The sequence below is a fragment of the Hippopotamus amphibius genome, chromosome 16 (assembly GCF_030028045.1).
Source record: "Hippopotamus amphibius kiboko isolate mHipAmp2 chromosome 16, mHipAmp2.hap2, whole genome shotgun sequence".
Classification (NCBI taxonomy): domain Eukaryota; kingdom Metazoa; phylum Chordata; class Mammalia; order Artiodactyla; family Hippopotamidae; genus Hippopotamus; species Hippopotamus amphibius.
This window is the reverse complement of record NC_080201.1, coordinates 38083038-38109819: the sequence shown is the minus strand read 5'-3', so window position 1 is coordinate 38109819 and position 26782 is coordinate 38083038. Positions and strand designations below refer to the sequence as shown.

Below are 26782 nucleotides of genomic sequence, written 5' to 3'. Positions count from 1 at the left end.
CTGCTCCCAAATTGCTGATCCAGAGAAGTGTGAGATAAATGTTTGTTTTAAGACACTAAGTTTTGAGATAATTTGTCACACAATAGATAACTAATATAGGCAGGAGGCTTTTGGGAGTTTATGTGGAGGTATCACGCTTAAGAAAGCAGAGTAAGGCTAAAGAAAGCAAATGAGTAAACATGACTGAAAGAGGAGATGATGCCTTGCTCAGTAAGTGTTTAAAACAAGTGAATGGCTGAACAAGTGAGTGTTGTGAATGTGAGAATGTACATTAAACTCCATACATATTCTACTAGCTCCTCTTATGAATCAAGATAGTATGAAAGGAAAAAGGTGCAAAATTGTTAATAGCAACTTTATTGTTTCACTGGTGAAAAAAAAAATCATAATTGTATGATGCATTTCCCCCTAAATTTACAACAATGAAGGTTATACATAAATTATATAGATCACAAATTTTCTATTTTATACTATTTAGAACAAAATTATTTTGATAAATATGTCCAGAGGACAACATAAGTTCTTAATGGATGGCTGAGTCCAAATATGCAAAATATAGCTTCTGGTTTGGACCATGGTGCTTTAAAATTCTCAAACATGCATTAATATACTCTAATTTTAGGGAAAATATTACACATGGCCTTATCTTGCATTTCGGGAGAAGCCCAAGCTGAATTTCACATACAGTATTCCTTTCCTCTAAATTAATCTCAGAACAAAGGGACAGACACTTTTGGGTTAGTACTCCCAAGAAATGAAAGAAATTATACACTCAACAATGAAACAAAACAGAAAAAAAGGAAGGAGAGCTTCATTAGTAACAGAGTTAAATGGGGTTTTTTTGGCTTTTTGCTTGTTTTTTTAAACAGATGACAGGAATTTTAAATAGCAGATCAATCATGCTACTTAGGGTGATCAGACAGACCTGAACACTTATGAAGTGAATACTTTTATTAAGGTCTTGAAGGTGAGTGTCCGGAGGTGCTGGGTAAAACACACCACAGGTAAGAAACGGGAAACCTACCTCAGCATTTCTGAAAGGCACAATCTATGGAAGGGAAGCCTAGTATAATAAAACCCTTACTGGATGTACATGGAAAGGAGGATGGTGAGCCTGGCTCCTTTTTAAAGGATGAGACCCTCATAAATTGGCCCCTCAGATTCTGGTGATTCCCGCCTCAAACGCAAATGCTCCAGTGTGTTATGAAAATGTTTGTTAATCTGCTCTGTTTCTTCACTGGACTCTAGATTGGGGAGGTCTTCTCGAATCTTCTGGATAAGCTGATTCAAAACCTGAATCGTGACCTACAAAAGAATATGTACAATTTCATGATCAAGCATGTACCACAAAAAATAATAACGTAATTTAATAAAAATGTTTTGAGGAGCTTGTGTTACTTTTCAGCAGTTACCAGAATAATTATGAAAAAAAAAGAGAGAGAGAGAGAGAGAGAGAGACAAGAACATGATTCCTGGTTTGAGCAACAACTAATTGGCCATTCATCCAAAACAACAACAAAAAAACTTAATGAAAATACAGAACACCATAAACCAGTAAAAAAAAAAAGCAAAATTTTATTTAACCTACAAATATTGATCAATCCTTTATTTGGGAATTATTCTACACTTGTATGTGACGACAAATCAGCCTACTATTCAGCATTTGTAAATTACTTTGTATTTTTTAAACAGTGTGACTATTTTTATAAAATATTCATAAACAAAAGAGATAAGAATTTTCTTGCACATAATGAGCTCTTCTGCTGGATGCATCTACATAGAGAAGAATTTTGGAGAATGAAAGAAACCACTAGGTGGATTCTCCAAACTCTGACCCTTGTAAGTAAAAAAGAAAGTATCCAGGATGTTAAACTTTTGTATGTATCGAATCTAAGCATAGGAAAGGAAAACAACAATTTATTATTCACTTACCGCATCATTTTCCTTTTCATAAAAATAGATATATCTGTTCAGAATTTCTATAAAAAGTTGCACTTGTAGAGAGGGGTCCATGCACTGATTTGCTATTTTTAGAGCTTTCTTCAGGCATTCCATTACCCTCTTGCCGCCATGAAGCTAGAATAAAGGGAGTGAGGGGAGTATTACAGAGGGAGTATTAAAGAGATTAATGAATCACACATGTACCATTTCACACAAAGAAATAAACATACTACAGTGGCTCTTTCATATTTTAAAAGGACACAGCCAATTTAAATCTTCATTTTTTAAAGTACACAGCTATATTTTAAAACAAATATTTGTTTTATATATTTGTTAAATATTTTATACTTATGTATTTTGCATATTTTTTAAAGGTAGTGGTACAAACTTGCTATGTTACAAAATCCTCAAAGTGGAGGCTTCACCACAGGATGTAACTCTCCATATGCTGCTGTCCATTTCATTTCTTTTAACAAAACAAAGCAATTTTCTTTGTCAGAGTTCCAAGCACTCCATGTTTAACCTCCACAGCAAAAGGCCACAGCAGCGTTTCCCTATCAATGATCCCCTCTCCTCTAACACTGTTGGTCGGGAATGACTTCCCACCTTACCTCCTCCCCATTTTTGTCTGTGTTTCTGCCAGACCAGAAGAGATGTGCACAGGTGCTCACAGCTCGGCCCTGATCAGGTTTCTTCAGAAGTTTGGATGCAGCAAGAGCACACTGAGTCCTCAAGGGTTCGTGATTTTCTTCACTGAAGCACTTCATCCTCTCAAAAGTACCAATGATCAAGGTGATGGCAGCCAGCTGTGCTTTGGAATCACTGATTTCATCTTCATACAGAGAAAATGCCTGGTGCAAACAAAGCAGAAGTGACCTTTAGGAACCAACCATCTACTAGAGCATTTTCCAAAGCATTTCCCATCAAAGCCCCATCCTGTGAGTCATTCAGATCAGGATACGCAGTGCCCTTGCTTGGAGAGACACAAGACAAAGACGCTGACAAGCTGCAACAAAGAAACTTGTTTTGTTTTTGGTTTTTTTGCAAGTTAAGTTTTATCTGGGGTAAAATGAGGACTGCAAGCCAGGACACAGCGTTTCAGATTGAAGAGTAAATCCATGTGCACTATCACTAACTACAGACAGGTGACTAAACAGAGCAAACAGATTAAACACCCCAGAAAGAGAGCAGATCATCACCTGGGACATAAATTCATATGCTACTGTTTCATGATTTTCAAAACCAATTTCTCCAGCAGCTAGAGCCCCTTGAAGAAAAAGTCTTAAGGGTAATTCTGCCAGCTCTGCTTTGATCAAAGCACTGATAGTCTGGTGAGCAAATGAAAAAATCTTCTGGCATTTCTTTTCCCATTTGTCATCCTAAAACAAGAAAAAATAGGTTAAATTACTGTAAGTTCAAGATTAACTTGCTTGAATATTCATTTTATATAAAACAACTACAGATGAGGAAAAGGGACAAAGCTGAGTTCACCATTTTCCTGCTACCTTCTCTGTCTCATGTGTGGAGTACACGAGAAATCAAGCAGGATGTCTTCTCAACACATTCATTTGAGGTCACTGGCTTTGCAATTTTTAATATTTGGTATTTGTTTTTTCTCATCAGAAAAAGCAACATATTCCCAAATGGAACAACATTAGGAAAACAAGCAAGAGAATCTTTAAAAAATTAAAACTATCTCTAAATCTATAACCCAGCAATAATCACTGATAACACTCTGATGTTAATGTCTTCCTTCCTTTTCTCTGTGCAAATATAATGTAACTGGGAGCCTTTGTGTATGGTTTTGTTTTCTACTTTAGAGTTAAATTGGGCTCATGCTGCATGTAATTTGTATAAGACTTCTTTTCTTTCACTTATTTTGTCATAATTTTCCTCATGATACTAAAGTTATTTAAAATCATTTTAATCACTAGGAAATATTCCAGACTGGATATAGTATAATTTACTTAACTTCTTCCTTTTGGAAATAAATGTGATATAATAAATGGTCTATAAACACAAAGCTTTATTGAATCCCTAATTTTTTCCTTAGTATAAATTTTAGAAGTGGAAATATTGCATTTTTTAAGGCTCTAGTTACATACTGCCAGAATTTTCTAGAAAGACTGTAGTAATTCACATTCCCACCATTACTAGATGAGAATGAATTCTCATCACACCATTGCTATTGCTGAACCTTATTTTTCTTTTTTCTTTACCAGTTTGACTTCTAAAAAGGTTCACTGTTATAATTACTAGTGAGGTTAAATATTTTATCCATGTTTGACCATCCAAATTTCTTGTTAATGCAATTGATTCTTTTCATTTTTAAAAGAGAATAGTCACAGACTTTTACAAGGACTAAATGTGATAATCCAAGTTTATGGTCCTTGGCATAGTGTATGGCACACAGTAAGTGCGTGTCAGTTGCTTTTTCTATTGTTACATTCACAAATACCTATCCACAAAATACTGCGGAAAAAGGAAGTGCACGAGAGGCTGGCCTCATAAAAACTGGCCATAGACATGCTATGTCATGTTGGTGGGTCTACTGAAGAAACCTCGCTTCTCCATTATTAGAAATTTAAGTTTACTGAGGTTTGCTCCTTAATATAGACCTGACTGTCCCGCTTTCAGGTACATTAGCTAGGTGGGGTTTTTTTGTTTGTTTTTTGTTTTTTGTTTGGGGGGGGGGGGGGGGGGGCCTGTGCTGTGAAGCTTGTGGGATTTTAGTTCCCCAACCAGGGATCAAACTCAGGCCCTTGGCAGTGAAAGGGCAAGTCCTAACCACTGGACAACCAGGGAACTCCCAGATTATAAGGTATTTTCTACAAAAGTATACCATTGAAGACTCAGCCATAATTCTGTTTGCAAAAGGACTAAGCTCATTAAAAAATGTATACAACTCATAAAATTATTCAATTACAGGCTTTTAGACAGAAGCAATTATGCAACACAGGGCCCTTTCTTTAGGCAAAGCTAACCTGAATTAGATCTTACTTGTTATGTACTACAACCTCTGAATGAGATTACTGCATCACTTCAGAAAATGTCACTTTATAAAGACTCCAAGAAAAAAAATCGTTCTTGAAAAACTAAAGCATTCTGAGCCATTCTGTAATAAACTTATCAATGTCTCACAAGTGATCTTCAGACACAGGAAAAACTTCTAGCATAAATTTAATCTTTCAACATCACTCTGTATGTATGTAACTGATCAACATCACTATTATCAATAGTAATACTTAACACAGGATGAGTAATGTATCGAGAATTATTGAAACTGGGATTTTATAACACCATTGTCTGTGTATGTTTGAAATTTTCTATAATAATAAACTAAAACACATACACAGAGGAAAAAGGGAAAAAAGTAAACCCACCACTTTAGAATTCTCTTTGTAGCGAAAAGCCAGCTGATAAGCTGCAAATACCAAAGGTGGCAGTGTGAAGCGAATCCGTTGATTTCCACCAGCTCCAAAATGTTTTCGTGCTGTGTTTAAAATCTGACCAAAACAAACAAACAAAGCCCATTAATCTTTTCTGTAATTATAGAAACTATAGTTAATCATTTGTAAAATTAAATGGGAACTCTAACCATCATGACTGCTCCCATTTTTTGAATACATACAATACACCAGGCTTCCTGGTATACTTTTACATTTCTTATCTTGCTGAGTCATCACAATCACCCTAGAGACAGATACTAACCCCAATTCACAAATGGGGAAGCCTGAGGTTCAGAGAGGTGTATAACTTACCCAAAGTTACACAGCTAGTTAGGGGCAGATGCAGATTTAAACATATTTTCATTACATATGTAAAAAGTATACTGTGTTGATAAAGAGCTCTGAAGATACAGATACATTTAAAAGTAGACTCTAGGGACTTGCCTCGTGGCACAGTGGTTAAGAATCTACCTGCCAATGCAGGGAACATGGGTTCGATCCCTGGTCTGGGAAGATCCCACATGCCAAGGAGCAACTAAGCCCACCCCACAACTGAGCCTGCATTCTAGAGTCTGCGAGCCGCAACTACTGAGCCCACAAGCCACAACTACTTGAGCCCACAAGCCACAACTACTTAAGCCCACGCACCTAGAGCCTGTGCTCCACAGCAAGAGAAGCCACTGCAATGAGAAGCCCGCACACCAGAGTAGCCCCCTCTTGCTGCAACTAGAAAAAGCCCACGGGCAGCAACAAAGACCCAACGCAGCTGAAAAAAAAAAGTAGATTCTAATACCTACTATTTGTGTGAACCTGGGCAAAGTACTATTTACCTTCTCTTAGCTGTAAGTTTCATTCGAAAAATGGGGTAGTATATTTCTCTTAAGGTTGCTGGGAAGATCAAGTAACAGATGTAAAGTGTTACCAGTACTAACACAAGGCATGTACTCAAAATATTGGCTATTATTATGATACAAAAAATTTGCATATTGCTGGTATATCATACCTCTTACTTCAGAAAAATGTTAAGACCATTTAAGTCAAGAGACATGGTAATACGCTTTAGAAGAGCCATTAGGAAACAAATGCCTCGTTTCAGAAAAACTACAAGAATTCATGAAATAATTTTTAATATGTGTGACACATTCAGGTTTTATAAATTTCTCTGATAATGGTAGACAGATAGGAAGAGGTGCATTCCCCCTTGGGGAAGTCAGAGCTGATGATCCTCACCTTAAAGCTGTTTCTGTACAGGGCATAACCAACTGGCCACAGGTGGAAAGCATACTTCCTAAATACTACATCTGGTATACAACGAAAAATGAAAACACACATAGGCCATGTGTGTATGTGACAGAAACATAAGGGAATCAGTTAAAACATTTGAACAATCAGGCCAGCCACTAGGTACAGATCACCTGCAGCGCACAGACTGTTCGACACTAAGCCAAGTTGAAGACTATCACACTACCAACAGAAATCAGCTTTCTGCCACAATGGTTATGAAGGAGTACAAGAGTGTCAACTATGACAAAGTTAACACAAGAAGAAAGTCAGGACTCAGCCTCAAATAAAGGTGTTCTTTGTTACAGCAGACTAACACTTAGCCTCATGCATCCAACAATGGTTAAACTACTTTGCCCAAAGAATAATTAGGCAGCCATCTGTGCTACCTTTCGTAAACATAAATTATCCGGTATCAGTCACCAATACTCCTACTCAGGCAACAAGTTTTATTCATTTCACCAAGGTTTACTGAAGACTAATGATAAAGAAAGGAAGAATCTCATCTGATTGTTCTTTGCTAGGAAAAAGGGGTTAAGAAAAAGGCAATTTTAAAGTCTTCACACATTTTCAATGTGGCAAACACATACAACTTCTATAAAATTGAATATAAGGATTGTTGCTCATACTTTAACAGTTTATTAGGAAAAACAACTGAACAATTCTAAAAGCAACACACAGTTCAAAAAGAAAATGAACATGGAATGATTACTGGACACCCAACTAAAGGAAGATTGGCTTTTCTACAATTCTTAAGAAGTCTTCAAAAGAAACTACAGCAACCAACTTGTTCTTCATGAGGTCCAGCAGTTTACAAACAATTATGCATTTAACCATAAAGTAAAAGTTAAGTTAACCTCTTATTCAGTTTCAATTAACCTTTTAATACCACAAGGTGGATCAGACCATCTGAAACACATCTACACATGATTTCACTAGGCGCTGCTGGAGGGGTATAGTAAGAGTTAACTTATACCAAGTACTGCTGATCAGGGTCCTCAGACCGTAGCAGATGAATGAATCTGCCCACAAGGCTTTGCTCATCAGCAAAGTCCTCTGGGTCAGGGTCTTCTACAGGTTGATCTGGCTGATCCTGAATCAACGTGGACACCAAATTCATTATGGAATCCACCTGTAGCATGGGAGACACAGAAACCTACTGAGGTGAAATAATCAGCATATAATGCCACTGACAAAAGTATTTCTGGTTGCGTAAAGTTACAACAGTATCAACAACATAATTCCTTCTTCTGCACCGAAGTATATATATGTTGGTACACATACAGAAAAAATTCTAGGAAGAGATGAACCAAATGTTAATCAACAGTAGTTATTCTCTTCCTGGTGGGATTTTAGTTATTTTATAATTTCTTCTGTATACATCTCCAATTTTCTCATTTATATAATGAATAAGCTACTTGTAACATTTTTTTAGTAGTAAATTACCTTCCCCTCCCATCTCATGTGCCTGTCTCAAGGTCTAAAACCATAACTACACTATCTCTTTTTCTAATATAGCATGTTGGTATTCTCTTACCTGGTCTTGAGAGACAATTTCTGTGTTATAATCCAGAACATTACTAAGCACATAGCAACTCATGCTCTTCCTGGACTCATAGTCGAAGTACTCAAAGAGTGGGTGAAAATGTTTTAATTTCAAGACCGTTAAAATGTTGTTGTAAGTGTCAACTGGTATCTTCAAAAGTCTGGTGAGCTCCTTTGAAACTGCACTACTGGTAGCAATACTGCAAAAAGAAAAACAGCAGCCCTTTAGTGAATAAAATTAACTTCTTATATACACGAACAGCACTTGATTCATAAAAATTTGAAATTTTTCATTTATATATTAAAGGAAATGGGTCAAGTGAATCACACCACCCAAAAATACCCCAAAGACTTTCAAGAGAGGTCTATCAGATGTCTGTCTAAATACAAACATTTATTCATCTATTAATGTCCTACTGATACAATAAGTTATGCTAATCTCCAATTCATGAATAGGTTGTACACCTGGAGTTAAAATGACTGTCTAGAATATGGTATTTCTAAGGGAAGTATTTTAAGTGGCAGTTAGGTTTCTAGGGCAGCCAATAAGTACTGTATATTCACAATGAAAAAGCCATCAAAACTAGCAATTCAACAAATTAGAAAAATACATAAATTATTTCTTCTGCATCAGATGTTGATAACTAAGGAAAAGCAGGATGAAATTAGGAACATTCTGTGGGGACTGAGGAATATCCAGGCATTTGTGAGAGTTTTAGAGGTTGGGATTTCTAATTCTTTATTTTGTCTAATTTTACTTTAAAACTCACTTGGGGTCGGGGGAGATACATCACTTATTCAAGATCTAGAATGTTTCTCGGCTCACAAAAAATGAGAGTGACAAAAAGAAAAGTGGGGAATAAACAGAGGTAAAAGAAAAAGAAAAAATCCTCTGGACACAACTAAACCACTGGAAGAGAGATGGAAAGGAGAAAGATTACATGAGGTGAAATGAATAATATAGGGGAAGGAGGGGCCCTAGCTTGACTGCACGTTCAGAAGCAGTGGAAGATGGGACAGTAGGGGACAGCTGGGAAAAGATATCAGCATCAGAACTGCCCACAGTGGATGCAACAGATCTAGGACAGCATAGTTGAGGAAGATCCAAGTAGACAACAAAATCAAAGCTCAAAGGAGAAAAAATTTTAAACCAATTTAATTTCCACACCTTAAATACATATATGCCTCCCTAATTTTTTCACAACTTACTCATCTATAGGAATCACTCATGGAAACTACCACTTGATATAAATAGCTTCCTTACCAGTTTAAAAACTCACCCATATGTACAAAGAGGTCTGAATTGGAGACACTGGTTCCTGAAGACTGCTATGGTCTATAAGCGCCACTACTTGATCAATGTACAAAACCAAGTAGCTGGTTGCCCCTTTCTGCCCTGGTGAGTACCAAGCATGTCTATCTAACAAATGCTTAAAACAAGATGAACGCTAATATTTCAAAACGGAATTGCAAAAGAAAATCAAATGTGGGACAAAAAAAACACTTTACAAAAGCTTTTAAAAAATGTTTAACTTTGACTTACTGTTCAAGGTTGAGCTTATTAAATATCTCCACTGTCGTTTCTAGAACTTTATCAACATAGTCCACACGATCAGGATAACACTTCATAGCGAGATTAATGAGAGAGACTTGTAAAGATACAACATCCTCTGAAGGCATGTCTTGTCTAGACTGGAATGTTAGAAAACCATGGAATTTATTTTAAACAATTAAAAAGGATCTACCAGCTGAGAAGTTTGAAAGTTTTGAGAACTTAGGAGAAAAGCCATATACAAACCTGTATTACTGTAGCCACCTGCTGTGAAAATATGTCAAAAAGTTTAATATCTGTTGGGATTCCAGGTCCATCTTCACGGTGAGCAAATAAAGCTAATCTAAAAAGGAAAATAATCTTTACTTAAAAAGATATAGAGATCTGGATGACATTTTATTCTTTATGCTTTTCTGTATTTTCTCCAAGTGTATTTCTCCTAGAACCTTTCTTCGAGAAAGATTTTTTAAAAGGACAGGGAACGTAGCTGATCATTCCCTCAATTCTTTTTTAAAAAATATTTATTAGTTTGTTTATTGGCTGTGTTGGGTCTTCATGGCTGTGTGCAGGCTTTCTCTAGTTGTGGGGAGTGGGAGCTACTCTTCATTGTAGTGGGCGGGCTTCTCATTGTGGTGGCTTCTCTTGTTGCTGAGCATGGGCTCGAGCTACACGAGCTTCAGTAGTTGAGGCATGTGGGCTCCGTAGTTGTAGCTCTCGGGCTCTATAGCACAGGCTCAGTAGCTGTGGCACACAGGCTTAGTTGCTCTGTGGCATGTGGGATCTTCCCGGACCAGAGATCAAACCCATGTCCCCAGCATTGGCAGGCGGATTCTTAACCACTGCACCACCAAGGAAGCCCCCTCAATTCATTTTTAATGGAACAGTTTTACCAACAATGCCTTATTTCAATGCATTCTTACTTTATACCTACACAACAGATTTTCAAAAGGCCAATTCTGCCAAATTCTTTGAAACCTAATTTAGTAGCTACAGATAGAAATGTATTAAACATGACAAATGTATTCAATCTTTAAAATATAAAAAGTGCATAGACTATCTTAAGATAGTCATTTAAGATAAGTCATTTTTACTACTGAAAAGTTTAAAACACAACTAATTCTACTAGCAGCAAAGTTAACCTCTATTTACCACATCTTAAACTATTCAAAATAATGTCTGTTCCATTATCACTAAGTGTTTATCATGGTTACAAACGGACCCACACTTTGCTCTGCACAGAAGAATCACTACTGATAGAAATGGTTAAGTGACGTTACACCCAACATAGGAAAATCCAGTTATTAACTTCCATTAAGGGCATGCCCAAATAATGTATAATTCTTAATGCCCAGGACTGATCTGATAATTTGGAGAATTCTGCTATATAAATTCTGACTTTAATAACAGGGCTTCCTAGGTGGTGCAGTGGTTAAGAATCCACCTGCCAATGCAGGGAACATGGGTTCGATCTCTGCTCCAGGAAGATCCCACATGCCACAGAGCAACCAAGCCCGTGAGCCACAACTACTGAGCCCATGTGCTGCAACTACTGAAGCCCACGCACCTAGAGCCCGTGCTCCGCAACAAGAGAAGCCATGGCAATGAGGAGCTTGCGCACCACAATGAAGAGTAGCCCCCACTCACCGCAACTAAAGAAAGCCTGGGCACAGCAAAAAGGACCCAACACAGCCAATAAAATTAATTAATTAATTAATTAAATAAATAACTAATAACAGATATTTAAAATATAGTAAAAAGTATTTGCAGAAATAAATCTTCACTTGGGTTTCTGGTTTCATAAGGTCAATGAGTATATGCTCACAAGCAGGACACACTAGTGCCCAGCAGGTACTCAAAGCTATCATCAAAGGCCAGGTTTTATACTTTTAAAAAAGACCAAGAGCTAAAGACGTAAAACTTAAAGGGGATTTACTAACATTTTTAATAACTGAAAATTCTTCTTTTAAAAAACATGATGACAGAGTGATTACTTGAACATTTTTTTTTTTTTTTTTTTTTGCTGGTACAGTATTTTTATATCATACACTTATTAGGGATTATTGATTTGATGGGATTGTTTTTCTGGAAAAAAAAAATCACCCAATTCTTTATATGATAAGAAGATATAACTGTATATAACTTTCCAGAATACATAGGGCAGAAATATTATTTGGCTCATAAATCCATGTTAACTTTCTGCCTATTTCAATATATTACTTTTCCTCCCTTCCCATCATTCTTTTATACTTTTCTTCTCACTAGGGGAACATTCTTAATCATCTCTATTTATGCCTACTTGATAAAGAAGATTCCAGATCAAACTGGTTCCCACTGAAAGATAACTTTCATCATGGTAAAAAACAAGTTTTGCTCTTCAGTGATTTTTGGATTTACAAAATTTAAATGTTGGGTCTGTATAATGTCTTTAAATGCCAATTAAATGCACAGATTAAAAATATTATCTCCATGCCCCCTATACAATTAAGAGCTAAACTTGTTTCATGCATAAGCTAGACAAGCACTTAGTAGATACTCAGACTTACAGAACTAGTGTAACTACATCAAAATCATTAATAAAGATGTAACAGAAAAGAATTCATGAAAGTGTTTTAAATTCATTATTCCCAAGTCAGAACATCTGCCCTTCAGTGTTGGAAACTCTTACCTATCAATTAAAGCAATGATTATGTTTTTCACATTTACATTTTGGTGTAACTCAGCACAGGCCCGAAGAAAAGGATTCAAAGTTTGAAGGTGGAATTCATCAGGAAAAACCTGAAAATCAAATCATAATGGGTTATTATTAAAATCAATTAGTAGGACTTCCTAGGTGGTGCAGTGGTAAAGAATCTGCCTGCCAATGCAGGGGACACGGGTTCAAGCCCTGCCTTGGGAAGATTCCACATGCCATGGAGCAACTAAGCCCGTGCACCACAACTATTGAGCCTGTGCTTTAGAGCCTGTAAGCCACAACTACTGAGCCCATGTGCCACAACTATTGAAGCCCACGCGCCTAGGGCCCGTGCTCCACAAGAGAAGCCACTACAATGAGGAGCCTGTGCACCACAATGAAGAGTAGCCCCCGCTCTCAGCAACTAGAGAAAGCCCATGTGCAGCAACGAAGACCCAGCACAACCAATAAATAAATAAAATAGATAATTAAATAAATTTATAAAAAGAAAAAAAATCAATTAGTAAAACCAATTAGTAAAAGCATTTCATGCTATATTCTGGACTTAGTATTTAAAGTTCATATTAGTGGGGAAAAAATCATTTTGATCTTATACAACCAAATTCAAATATACCACTTTTAAGCCTCTCTAAACATAACCCCAGAAAGAAATATTCTATTAACCAAAGTACACTTATAATTAAACTAAACCTAATGATACCTAGAAAACCTGGAGATTACTCTTTCCTACATTTTGAGGGGAAAAACACATCAATACAAAGACCAAGTTGTTACATTAATAGGAGAAAGGGGTTTATTCAGGAAAACTTACTTTCTCTTCAATCAAGATTTTTTTTTCCAAAACAATGAAAATTAATGAAATATAAAATAAGTTCTTTAAAAACCTGAAATGTTCTCACCTACCTGAATAATACACTCCATGAGATATTCTTGAGCCAAAGCATCCCTGCAATTCACAACTTGCTCCAATATGCCAGTCAAAACAATCTGAAAAAGAAAAAAAAAATTTAAGAGTTAAAAAATTATTCTCAAAATCCTAAGTCACTCTTCTAATAACACATTTGAACTAATAATTTAAAAATCATATTTTAGATTTTTCTGATCCATACTTCATTTCTACACTAAACTTTAAAATTTTACAGAATTTTTAAATAAAAAATGCTAGGTTTCTATCTCATAAAAGTCAAAGTCCATGATATCAGTTTTTTTTCATTTATGGTTTGTGCTTTTTGTGTCCTAAGAAAGCTTTATCTAATTCAAGGTTATAAAGATTTCCTTTGTGTTTCCTTCTAAAATCTTCATAGTTACAAATTCCACACTTATGACTTTGATCAATATTTCTGAATTTCTCTACACAGTAAGAGAATGGGTCGAAGTTCAGAGGCTTTGTTTGTTTAGAGATGTCCAACTGTTCCAGAATCACTTGTTGAAAAGGTTGCCTGTGCACCCTTATCAACAATAATTGATTATATACATGTGGGTCTATTCTGGGTCACCTCTTCTAGGGGTCAGCAAATCTAGTTTAACGCTCATTTTTGTAAATTGTTTCCATATTGTATTTGGCTGCTTTTGCACTACACTGGCAAAATTCAGTAGCTGCAAACTATATGGCTTCAAAACCAAAAAATATGTACTATCTGGTCCTTTACAGAAAAGGTATGCTAATTCCTGATTTATTCTCCACTGATGCATGGATTTATCCCTTTCACCAATATCACATTATCTTATTGTAGCTTTAGAGTAAATCTATAGTAAAATAAATGAAATCTCAATTTAAAGAAAGTTGGTATCTTGATAATATTGAGTGTTCCAATCCACAAATACAAACTCAAAATATAGCTTTTAGTTTGTCTTCTTTGATTGTCAATGGTTTTCAATGCAGTATTATTTTAAAAATTTTTGATTTTAAAAATTAGACTTCAATTTATATCTCATGACATAAGAAAAGGTGAGAAGTAAAAAGATATAAACCTGTTTGTAACGTTCCACATTTACACCTTCCAACTGACTGAGGCGAACCAAATTTGTTCCCACTAAAATTCTCAGTTCTTGTCTTTCTCGTTCTCTTTTTTCTCTATCTCGGCTATGTCCCTGATGCTGCATTCGAACCCAGAGTTTGTTCATTTCTGCAAAGTTGAGTAGTACAAAATCCATGGAATCACTGATATCACCAGTTGTTTCTTCACTGCAAAGAAACAGTTTGAAAAATCTTTACATACAGTATTTAAATTATAGGAACAATTTACTACTATTCCTCTTCTTTGTACATTTCCTTCTTACCTCTTTTATACACCAAATGCTTTACAAAAACCTTCAACTTCACTGCTTAGTGCTCAATTTCAAGGGGAATAGGCTCGAGACAAAAATATCTGAGAGGACAGTTCAAGTTTAAAGGGACAAAACGCTGTCCCCCCACTCCCTTTCCTGAGCCAACTAAACTTGTTCTTGGAATTGTATTCCATTAGTTCAAAAAGCCTAAAAAAGTCACTGTTATCATTTTATTGTTGAATATTTTATGTTTTCAATTGGAGTATAAGCTTTGCAGGCTCTGTAAAGGAAGATACCAAGTATTTCCTCCTTTTTATATCTCTTAAGATGGGGAATTTAGTAGTTTTCAAAATTTTTTGCTGATTGCCTAATTAAATGCTCAAACCTGAGTCATATCATAATAAAGCAAATAACCTCACCATCTTCTCTACACTGTTAAATTTTTATCTTTTCTATACCAATTAAATTTTTTGTCATGTGCATGGTTAAATTTTTATTAAAGTTTTCCTTTTGAAAAGGAAATGATGCAGATATACTAAAAACCACTAAAATACACACATTAGAAATAAATGAATAAACAAACTTTAAAAAAAAGGGAATTAAGTTCCTCAGTCAAGGGAACCTGTCACATGAATAGTTCACCCAGTCGGATGAAGATCACAGCAGGCTGACCATCTGCCGTTTTTGTGGGACAAAAGCACAATGGACTCGGAAGCTGGAATACTGGTCACAGAAGAGATAAGGCTCTCTCTGAACAGCTTTTTGTTGTTGTTTTGGAGTTAATATCTAATTTGTGTACACAGATGATTAAAATCACTTATACTCAGGGGTAACTAGAAACTGATAAATTAAAACTGACAGACATTCAAGAAACAACATGAAAACAGGCTAGCTCATAAAAAAAGTTAAGCATGCTTCATTATTTTATCACAAATATAATTTTCAAAATGTAACATTTAAAAAGTCATAGTTTCAAAGACAATGTGGAATGAAAAAATGCTGTCAATTATGTTAAATGAAAAAAGTAGGTTATAAAAATCCACACATAATTTTCATAATTTTCATTTTTGTATCACACCACATATATGGAGGAGTTCTGCATCTCAAAGGAAATCTATACACAAAATGCTACCAGTGGCTGACTCTGGGGTGAATTACTGATATTTATTTTCTTCTATATACTTTTCTATACTTTTTTATGTTTTACAAGAAAAAAAAATACATCTAAATCCAGAAAGAAAAGCACTTACTCTGTTGGCTCTCCTTCATCAGGTAAGATGTTTCTGGTACACTGAAGCAGATAATTTCGAAGAAATAGACCTCTTAAGGGATGCTGCACACCTCGGCACATTTCTACCAAATCTTTCAAAATATCTTTCCTGGACTGAGGAAATGACTTGACATATACAACTCCAACTGTGATCAACAGATAACTAGAAGAATTATGAGGCAACATTTGATTAGAAATAAAATACTCAAGTCAAGAATTTGATTATATCCAAACACGGTGTATATAAACATTAAATAAACAAGACAGGGAGCAGGTTTTCTCTTACAAAATGAAACTATAATCTGATTTAAAATATAACTGTTTACTGACACCATATTTACTTATTTAACTCATCACCTTTAAACACATTAGATCTCTTATAATTGTCATGATATTAATTTTTCTAGTAGTCAAGAAATTAAACAAAATATGTCCATTTTTTCTACTTCCAAAATTCCTCAATAATCTAATAAAAAGTAAAATTAATTGTATTCTAAAATCTTAAAAAAATCACTATCAAAATGTTAACCTCTATTCGTTAAGAAATTAAATAACTTTAAATTTGGTTTAAAAAAAGCTGCTGATTTTGAAGAATATAACAAAAAGTGGGAAATGCAGATTTAAAAGCCCTCGGAGTCTTAATAACTTACAGCCTTGGGATAATGTTTCCAGCATATTGTACAAGTTCATAGAGATCTGCCACTTTTCTTCCTTTAGCAAACTCATCTGTCAGGTAAACTTCCAAGTAGTGCAGTTCATCAGAAATAGCCATATCTTTTAATTATCATTAAGGATTCAAAGCTAAGTCAACCTAAGCAATATTCTGCAACTTGCTGGAGTCATTAAATTATTGGGCAAATTTCTTTTTTTCTTTTCCTTTTTTTTAATATTGCCATTTCTTTATTTTATTTTATTTTTTTTAATTATTATTATTATTTTTGGCTGCATCACACGGCTTGTGGGATCTCAGCTCCCCAACCAGGGACTAAACCTGGGCCATGGCAGTGAAAGCCTGGAATCCTAACCACTAGGCCACCAGGGAACTCCCATATTGGGCAAATTTCTTAAATGCTAGGATTGTAAGAGAGTATATTTAAATTAAGTAAAGACAGAATTTCTTCTGGGCTTTCCTTACTTTAAAATAAGGGCTTTAAAAAGATGTCTGGTAAAGCAAAGCAATTAAAACAAGACTGCCTGCCAGACTACTAAAGGGTTTTGAAATGGCAAATCACTGATTTCCTTTCCATTTTGGAGTCCTGCATGACAAAATCCTAGCATTAAAGAACCAACTGCCTAATACTTTCAATATCCTTCATGAGAGTCTGAAAATTGAATACAACAACAACCCACTTAAAGAAGTCTAAACATTGAAAAAGGGTTTCTGATACTAAGTTTTTCTTTTTCTCACTTAGCACATTTGCATGGAGATGGAGTACTATTTGGTTAAGAAAATGAAAAAAAATACAGCTTGAGAAAAACTTAAGGAACAAACAAAATATGGCCTTATCAAGAAAAAGGTATGACCAAAATGTTTATTCTTCAACATTCAAAAGATACAAAGTTCATAGTAGCTCTTTGGTGATAACATAGAAGTCCGGAGTTCACCAAGCATATTAGAAGCATGTTTCAGAGCATCCATAAGCTTGTTTTTGTCCTACAGAAATACCAAGAGAATCGGTGAGAATGCTTAATCTAATAAACATTTAACTTGGTTATATAAACTCTTTCATCAAGGATCTGTTAAACAGTTTTAAAAGTATACAGAACCTAAATTATTTTAATCACATAAAAGTCTAGTTTAGTTTCACCTTGCCTTCTCTTTACTGAACAGAATAAGATACATAATTCCTAACCAGGGCTACAAAGCTTAGCAAATCTCACTTATCTAGGACTGCAAACTTCCTGGCAATAACTCCAGTCTTTACAACCCCTAGAAACTATGAAACTATAGCTCTATTAATTCATATTTTACCTGCAATCAAGAGAACTGGCATACTGATTCTTTTGAAGCAAAATACTATTCTGACATTGGCTTGGTCATAGGTTACATACTCTTCAGAGATGTCTGGAATGACTACTCCTTTAAGTATGCTTTCCTCCTCACAACGTCCATGTGTCCCACTTAACACATAAATGCAGACAATTCCTTTAGACACAGGAAACACTATTCATACACAGAAAGAGACAAACAACAGCAAGCTCCACGCCCACCCATTTTCTCCATTCCAAGAGTTTTGTTTTTACAAATTGGTTTGCAAGAAAAGCAATACAACAGACATGACTGGTTAAAAGAGCATACTGCTAAGCTTTAGAAACTCTAAGACACTTTACAAAGGCCAGATATTACTAACATCATCAACATAGCAACTTATAACTTGAAGTACCAGCCTATTTGGTTTCATTTCTTAAATTTTAATCAAAAGAATCTATAGTTTCTACACAGATAATCTCTTACCCTTTCAGAATGTGAAAATATATAATTTTTAACATAGTTCCTGCAAAGAATATACCTACCCAGGACAGAAATAAAAGCCTTCAAGATAGGGAGGGAAAGCTGAATAATTCAAATTGAAAGCGTTTAAATCCATTTGTACAACCAATATTTATTAAGCAACCATTATATGTCAAGTACTCCTCAGGTTTGACGTATAGAACTAATGCGGCTAATAATAATTCAGGTCAGTGTATGGTGATAATACAGTGATGTGTAAATAGAAGGCAGGGTCCCTCATCCTCATGGAGCTTACATTCTGGTAGGGAAGACAGACAATCTCAAAACATAAATATAAAGGTAAGTAAATAATTCAACAGGGCTATCTGTTGAAATTGCTCCAAGCAGTGTGAGGGAGGTGGGACTGAAGATTAGATTTACCAGGAGCAGTAGTGCTGTACAACTTCAGAAAACACTGCATATGCATTCTTAGGAACATGCAGGCTGTGACTGAGCTTCCCATATTTCCTTCTTACCAGGCATCTCTTCATCTGGAATGACTGGACCTTCACAGCCTGTATGGCTTCATCCAAGAGCTTTTCCTGCTCATCCTGAGGTGACTGCTGTGTCGTAGGCTGAAAAATTTTTTTTTAAAACCTTCCATTAATGTCTCATTAGCACTCTCTTCTAGCAAATCTGTTATTTCTATAGTTCCCACCATAGTTTATATTTCCAAAGCTTTAATATAAGGCTCATTCCAGTTCTACATCTCAAACTCATTTATTGATTTTTAACAACTGAACAGAGAGCTGTGCTATCGCTAAAGTTAATAGTGTAAGACTGCTGAAGAAGAAAAGTAATATGTGCAGAGAATTTCTTCTCATAAACTGACTCAACATTCTTGTAGCAGATTGGCTTCAAAGACATATAAAGCGGTAGTTTATGGCTGCCTATATTCTGCTAATACACTGAATCCAACTGAAACATGACCAATCTGTGGCGATAAGTATAGTCTAACCCAAATCCCTAAAAGCCTCCTTTTTTCTAAACTACTTTTCATCTGCACCTTAGTCTATTCTTAAGCAGATCAAGGAATGAGTTTATGAAAACACTTATCCCCTTAGACAATATATGAGGGACTACACAGTTTAGAAATAAAATAGCTAAAATCATTGTGACTTACAGTAGAACATCATAAAGAGTACTCTCAAGGACCTACCTTATCATTTCAAATATAGAGATCTACAGTTATAATGGACAAAAGACATCTATATACTGTTCTCCTTGCCATCAGAAAAATCTGCTTGCAAAATGAATTACATCTACCTGTCAAGCAGAATTAACCATTCCATCCCTTACATTGTATCAACACTGTGTTTACACTCCTACAACAGCATGTATCACATTATAATTATAAATGATGACCATTTTTACATCCTTGGGACCCAACACATTGCCTGACACATAATGGATGCTTCATAGATGTTCACTGTATGAATGAATAAGCTGGTTTTAGATTATGTTTTTAATAAAAAATAACTAAAAGAATCAACAGATGAATGGATAAACAAATTGTGTTATATACATATAAGGAATATTACTCAATCATAAGGAGTGAAGTATTGATACATGCTATGTGAACTAACCTAGAAAACATTACGCTGAGTGAAGACCACAAATTGTATGACTCCATTGATACGAAATACAGGCATATCTCAGAGATACTGCATCTTCGGTTCCAGACCACACCAATAAAGCAAATATTGCAGTAAAGCAAGTCATATGAATTTTTTGGTTTCCCAGTGCATACAAATTTACAGTACAGTTTATACTGTACAGTAGTTTATTATGTGTGCAATAGCATTATGTCTTTAAAAATATATATCTTAATTTAAAAAATATTTAACTGCTAAAAAATGCTAACCATCATCTGAAACTTCAGCAAGTCACAGTCTTTGCTGGTGGAGGATCTTGCCTTGATGCTGATGGCTGCTGACTGATTAGGGTGAAGGATGAGGTGGTCGTGGCAATTTCTTAAAATAAAACAGTGGAGTCTACCTCACTGACTGACTCTTGCTTTCACGAACGATTTCTCTGTAGCATGTGATGCTGTTTGATACCATTTACTTGTAATAGAACTTCTTTCAAAACTGGAGTTAGTTCTCTCAAACCCTGCCCTGCTTTATCAACTAAGTTTATGTAATACTCTAAATCCTCTATTGTTATTTCAGTGATCTTCACAGTATCTTCACCAGAAGCAGATTTCGCCTCCAGGAACCACTTTATTTACTCATCCATAAGAAGCAACTCCTCATCTGTTAGTTTGATCATGAGATTACACCAATTCAGTCACATCTTCAGGCTCTACTTCTAATTCTAGTTCTCTTGCTATTTCCACCACATCTTCAGTTACTTCCTCTACTGAAGTCTTAAACCAATCAAGGTCATCCATGAGGGCTGGAATCAACTTCTTCCAAACTCCTGTGTATGTTGATATTTTGACCTCTTCCCGTGAATCACTAAATGTTCTTAATGGCTTCTAGAATAGTGAATCCTTTCCAGAAGGTGTACAACTTACTTTACCCAGATTCATCAGAGGAATCACTATCTATGGCAGCTACAGCCTTATGAAATATATTTCTTAAATAGAAACACTTAAAATTCAAAATAACTCCTTGATCAGAATGGATGTTGTGTTATCTGGTGTGAAAACTATTAATCTCACTGTGCATCTCCATCAGAAATCTTGGGTGACCAGGTGCATTGTGAATGAGCATTAATACTTTGAAAGCAATCCTTTTTTTCTGAGCAACAGGTCTCAACAGTGAGCTTAAAACATTCAGTAAACTACACTGTAAACAGATGTGCTGTCATCCAGGCTTTGTTTTTCCATTTACGGGCACAGGCCCATAATTCATAAGGACCCCAGGATTTTAGGAATGGTAAATGAGTACTGACTTCAACTTAAAGCCATCAGCTGCATTAGCCCCTAATGAGAGAGTCAGCCTGTTCTTGAAGTCACACATTAACTTCTCCTCTCTAGCTATGAAAGTCCTAGATGACATCATCTTCCAACAGAAGGTCGTTTTGTCTACATTGAAAATCTGCTGTTTTAGTGTAGCCACCATCAACTGTCTTATCTAGACCTTCTGGATAACTTGTTACATGTTCTACATCAGCATCTGCAACTTCACCTTGCATTTTTTTGGTATGGAGCTGGCTTCTTTCCATAAACCTCATGAACCAACCTCTGCTAGCTTCAAACTTTTCTTTTGCAGCTTCCTTACCTCTCCCAGCCTTCACAGAACAGAAGAGAGGGCCTTGCTATGGATTAGGCTTAAGGAAATGTGGTGGCTGGTCTGATCATCTATCCAAACCACTAAAACTTTCTTCATATCAGCCATGAGACTGTTTCACCTTCTTATCATTCATGTGTTCACTGGAGTAGCACTTTTAATTTCCTTCAAGAATTTTTCCTTTGTATTCCCAACTTGGCTAACTGTTTGGTACAAGAGGCCGAGCTTTTGACATGCCTTCCTCACTGAGCTTAATCATTTCCAGCTTTTGACTTAAAGTGAGAACATGCAACCCTTCCTTTCACTTGAACACATAGAGGCCACTGTAGGGCTATTAACTGGCCTAATTTCAATACCATTGTATCTCAGGGAATAGGGAGGCTCAAGGAGAGGGAGAGTAACGGGGAACAGCTGGTCAGGGGGAAGTAAGAATACACACATTTATCAATTAAGTTTGCTGACTTATATAGGCACAGTTCGTGTCACCGCAAATTGTAATATCAAAGATTGCTGATCAAATACAGCTGATTCACTTTGGTATACCCCATAAGCTGGTACGAGAGTGTAAAGCAATTATACTCCAATGAAGAGCTTAAAAAAAAAAGGCTGCTGATCACCAGGACAAATATAATAATGAAAAAGTTTGAAATATTGAGAGAATTATCAAAACGTGACACAAAGACACGAAGTAAGCAAATGCTGTTGGAAAAATGGTGCCAAAAGACTTGCTAGATGCAGGGTTGCCACAAACCTTCAACTTGTTTAAAAAAAAAAAAAAGCAGTAAAGCAAAGCACAATAAAACAAGGTATGCTTGCATCTAGAATAGGTAAATCATCCATAGAAATAGAAAGCAGACTGGTGGTTACCAGGAAGGAGAGTGGATGAATAACTGTTTAATGAGCACAGGGTTTCCCTTCCAGGTGACAAAAATGTTTTGAAACTAGACAGAGATGATAGTCATACAACATTGTGAATGTACGAAATGCCACTGAATTGTTCGCTTTAAAATGGTCAATTTTATGTTATGTGAATTCCACCTTAATAAAAAGGAATGACTAAAGATAGAATGCCTCTTACACAATGAACTAGGAAGTTGGAAGGAAAGGACTTACATATAAACATGAAAGTTAAATCTGGCCTGCTCCATTATCAAAGATAATCAAAACATTTAATTCGAGATTAACAAAAACCACATAAAATTCACCTCTGAAGTAGAATCATTTCTAAAAATCAAATACTTTCTTGGTCTAATTTTAGAAAGAGAAAAAAATTAATTGAATAATAAGCAATGCCAACCATCTCTTTATCTTTTCCTATGGCAAACTGTAGTAAACTGAGTTTCCCGATGACCATACTTCTTCATAAGCATAAATAAATTTCAAGAAAAGAGTTATGTATCTTTTAAACTGAACACTAATTTATACAACAGAACTATCAGTGTAAAATGTTGGCAAGAAGGACATGAGCATTTAAGGATTCTGACTCAATGAAATTCGCTATTCATCACGGGCTGGTCCTTTGAAAACTTCAATGAGACCAAGTTATGGTTTGGGATTTTTGGCTCTTTACCTCTGGATGCAATAGATTTAACAATTATTAGAATCAATGGATTTCACTAGGTTCAGACGGCCAGCTTAGAGATAAGTAAGGGTGCATCAGGAAATTTTTATAATTTTTATTGTGGTAAAACATATAACAAAATTTGCCATTTTAATCATTTTTAAGTGTGCAGTTCAGTGGCACTAAGTACATTTACACTGTTGTACAACCACTGCCACCATCGATCTCCAAAACTTTTTTCATCTTTCCAAAAGGAAATTCTGTGTCCATTAAACAGTAACTCCCCATCCCCTGATTCCCACCCCAGGCAACGCACCACTTTACTTTCTTTCTCTAGGAGTTTGACTTCTCTAGGACCCCACATAAGTGGAATCACACAATATTTTTCCTTTTGTGTCCAGCTTATTTCACTTAGCATAATATTTTCAAGGCTCATCCATGTTGCTGCATATGTCAAAATTTCCTTCTTTCTAAGGCTAAATAATATTCCAGCGTGTGTATATACCGTTTTGTTTATCCACTTGTCTGCTGATGGATATTTGGGTTGTTTCTGCCTTTTGGCTACTGTGTATAGTTATATAGCAAATAAAACTGGTTATAAAGAGATTACAAACAATTCAAAAATATTTGTATAGAAATGACTAGATTCAGTAAAACAAATTAGCAGAATTTTTCTATTTTGTATAAACTGCGTTTAAAATTAGTAGAAATATATATACACAAAATGTAGAAAATTACAGACTTAGGCTACAAATGAAGAGATAAAGCTATAATAAAGAAATGTATTTTTACATATTACTTGTAAGACAATGTAGTTATTATACAAATGGCTATTCTAAAGGAGCATCCAGATGCCCTTCCTGGGAAGTGTTACACTGAGTAGTGTCAGTTATAACAGGAACATGCTCTCATTAAAACACAAGCCAGGTAACCAATGACTCCTCACTCATGGAAGTGGTTTTCCATTTACAAATGACTCTATACATAGCAGCTACACCCATCAGAGAAAAATGAAAACACTAGAGTCAAGATCAAATTAACATTTGCAATCAGGCCCATTCTAGCTTGAGACTCAAGCCAAACAGCCCCCCCAAGTCTACACAGTTAAAAGGTACAGCGAAAACAAAGGTCACTACGAACTTATCACTTATAAAAGCACTCTCCATTCAAACAATGTGCTTTCATTTCCTCTTTCAGAAAACAAGGATAATTAAAGAGTACTTACATCACTGTTATGTGTAATACATGAAATGACACAGATAAAGCTCGAAAAGTGCTTAGAAAGTGCTTAGTACTTAGTAATAAGCACTTCATATAAGAGTTACCATTATTATTATATCCATCTTGGATACCAGCAATTATCTCCAACCATCCTAGAAACTTACTTGTCAATCTCTCCACTCATGTGTAGATGTAATCTAACAATGCAATGTAAATCAACTATAAAATGAAAATAACCAGTCTCACAAAGATACAGAATTTCATTATGTTAAGGAAAGTATTATTTTAAGAATGATGATAAGGCACAAAATAGCAACTGAAGTAGGGAGAACTAAGAATGATGAAGGGATGGGAACATCCAAACATATGTTTTAATACCAAAATGTCTCCAACTTCATTCACCAATAAATTTCCCCAGGAATCCTATGATGGCACACACCATGAGCATTCACTTCTCCCAGCTTTATCTATGAGAAACACACTTTCTCCTCCACCTGGAGAATTTCTGCTCACCTTCCTCTGAATCTCAGGTCATATGTTACTTCCCAGTCTTTCCCAAGCTCCCCAGGCAGAATATGGAGTTGACAGTGCTAGCAAAGCAATCCTCAGACTATATTACATTAAGTTCCACAAGCATGTCTTCCCTGCTAGACTCTTAAGTTCTTTGAAAGCGAGGGCTATGTTTCCAGTGCCCAGCACAGTCCATGACATAGAAGGCACACAAGATGCATGATGAATTGAACTGGATCCTACAATTTTAGGACTGGGAAGGGCCAAAGAGGCAACATTTGTTTTCGGATGCAAAAAAGAGACTCAAAGAAGACTGAGTGACTTGCCCAAGTCACAAAGACAGTGAATGTGACAAGACTGCTACTCAAGTTTTCTTTCCCAGTAAAATTCACGAGGACAGGATTGTGTGTTTGGCTCACTTCTCCAAATTGGTTCATCAAGCACAGAATCTCGATGTATAGTAGATCCTCGGGTAAGTGCTTTGATTATAGAACACTATAAATGTCAATCCATAAATGCTGAGAAACAGACAAATCCTAGTTTAATTTTTGCACCATTCTTAAATCAATTCCCAACTAAAAATTCTGACAAAAAAGCAAAATCACCTTGTATGGCATCATATTATATGAAAGTAATGTATATCAAACATTCTGCTTTCTGGCATTAACACATTTAAAGTGAAGCCTGTTTCCAGGCTTACAGGTTTTCAGAAGCCTGTCTACATAAAATGCAGTGAGATAACTAAAACTGACATACTACACACGAACACCCCAAAACATTACTTACACAGTGCAGACTATGCCAAACGCTAATAAAAGGCAAGTGACAACTTGCCTTTATGGAAACTAGACACAAGGATTCACATTTTGAGGAAGTTCAAGTTCACCAGCCAACAGCCACACCACGATTTGCTGCCAGCACGGAGAGGCGCTAAGGAGAATGCCTACTTCCAGTTGGATTTCATCAATGGGGAGGTCAGTAAGGCAGCCTGGACGCCCAACGAACAAATGTTAAAAGAAACAAGCAGTCTCCTTTCCATCTCTCAGAACTAATGGATATCAGATAGCACGAGTCCTTCCAGGAAATTCACGTAAGCGAGTCCCTAGAATTCTCTGACACGCTGCAATTGAAGGGGGCTATGAGGCCGAAAAAGGCGCAGGCACCATTAAGGCCCCTTCGGATGGTACTTCCTGCACAAGGAAGGGACAAGAAAGCACTACCAGGCACAAAGGTGGAATCGCCAGCAAAAGAGCAGCCTCTGGGCGGGTCCCAACGCCACCTCTGAGCCTCAGGCCCTCCGCACGCCCCCGTTCCAGCCAGAAGCCTAGACCCCGCACTCGGGATTCCCTCAAGGCTGGGCGGTGGCCGACTCCACTCACAGGGGCCGCAGGCCCTCACGGACCCCCAGAGCTACCGAGCGGAGACACCCCCTCAAAGAGCAACGGCCGCGGCCAGGCGCCGCCGCCCACCGAGCCCGGATCTGCCCGCCTGCGGCCTTCCCCCGCCCCGCAGGCCAAGCCCGGCTGGTATTAGCCCCGACCCGGCTGCGGGGCCCCGACTCCGCCTGCACGGCTCCAAGGCGGTGAGAGTGAGCAGTGGCTGGGAGAAGGGTCAGCCCGGGGCCCGCCGCCCCTCAGCACTCACCATGGCGACTCCCCTAAGCCTGCAGCAAGCAGCACCCACCCCGCGCTGAGCCTCCCGCGGTCAGGTGACTCTGCGGCCCCTCCAAGCCCCGCCCCCTCTAGCTCCGCCTTCGGACCTGCAG

At 36.6% G+C, this 26782-nt stretch overlaps 1 protein-coding gene across 2 annotated transcripts; it reads right to left on the bottom strand.

Annotated features, from left to right (window-relative positions):
• Positions 1-339: 339 nt before the first annotated feature.
• On the bottom strand, positions 340-26780 carry VPS35 (VPS35 retromer complex component). 2 transcript variants are annotated; one of them, XM_057711921.1, is made up of 17 exons: positions 26662-26780; positions 18966-19064; positions 17556-17652; positions 16649-16772; positions 15979-16161; positions 14432-14645; positions 13364-13447; positions 12434-12543; positions 10015-10111; positions 9760-9908; positions 8209-8416; positions 7648-7803; positions 5325-5447; positions 3141-3320; positions 2553-2792; positions 1933-2076; positions 340-1305 (listed from the first exon to the last, which is right to left on the bottom strand). In XM_057711921.1, exons 1-17 carry the CDS (start codon positions 26662-26664, stop codon positions 1126-1128), a joined length of 2391 nt encoding a protein of 796 aa, XP_057567904.1. In that variant the 5' UTR covers positions 26665-26780; the 3' UTR covers positions 340-1125. The 2 variants fall into 2 exon arrangements, with proteins under 2 accessions (XP_057567904.1, XP_057567905.1); XM_057711922.1 differs by lacking the exons at positions 18966-19064; positions 26662-26780 and adding an exon at positions 17971-18116.
• Between the last annotated feature and the right edge of the window lie 2 nt (positions 26781-26782).

Coding starts and splice junctions, on each gene's coding strand:
- VPS35 (XM_057711921.1), bottom strand. Junction 7,804..8,208: donor AAATTGTCTCTCAAGACCAG/GTAAGAGAATAC, acceptor CCCATGCTACAG/GTGGATTCCATAATGAATTT. Junction 5,448..7,647: donor ACCCTGATCAGCAGTACTTG/GTATAAGTTAAC, acceptor TGTTTTGGTCAG/ATTTTAAACACAGCACGAAA.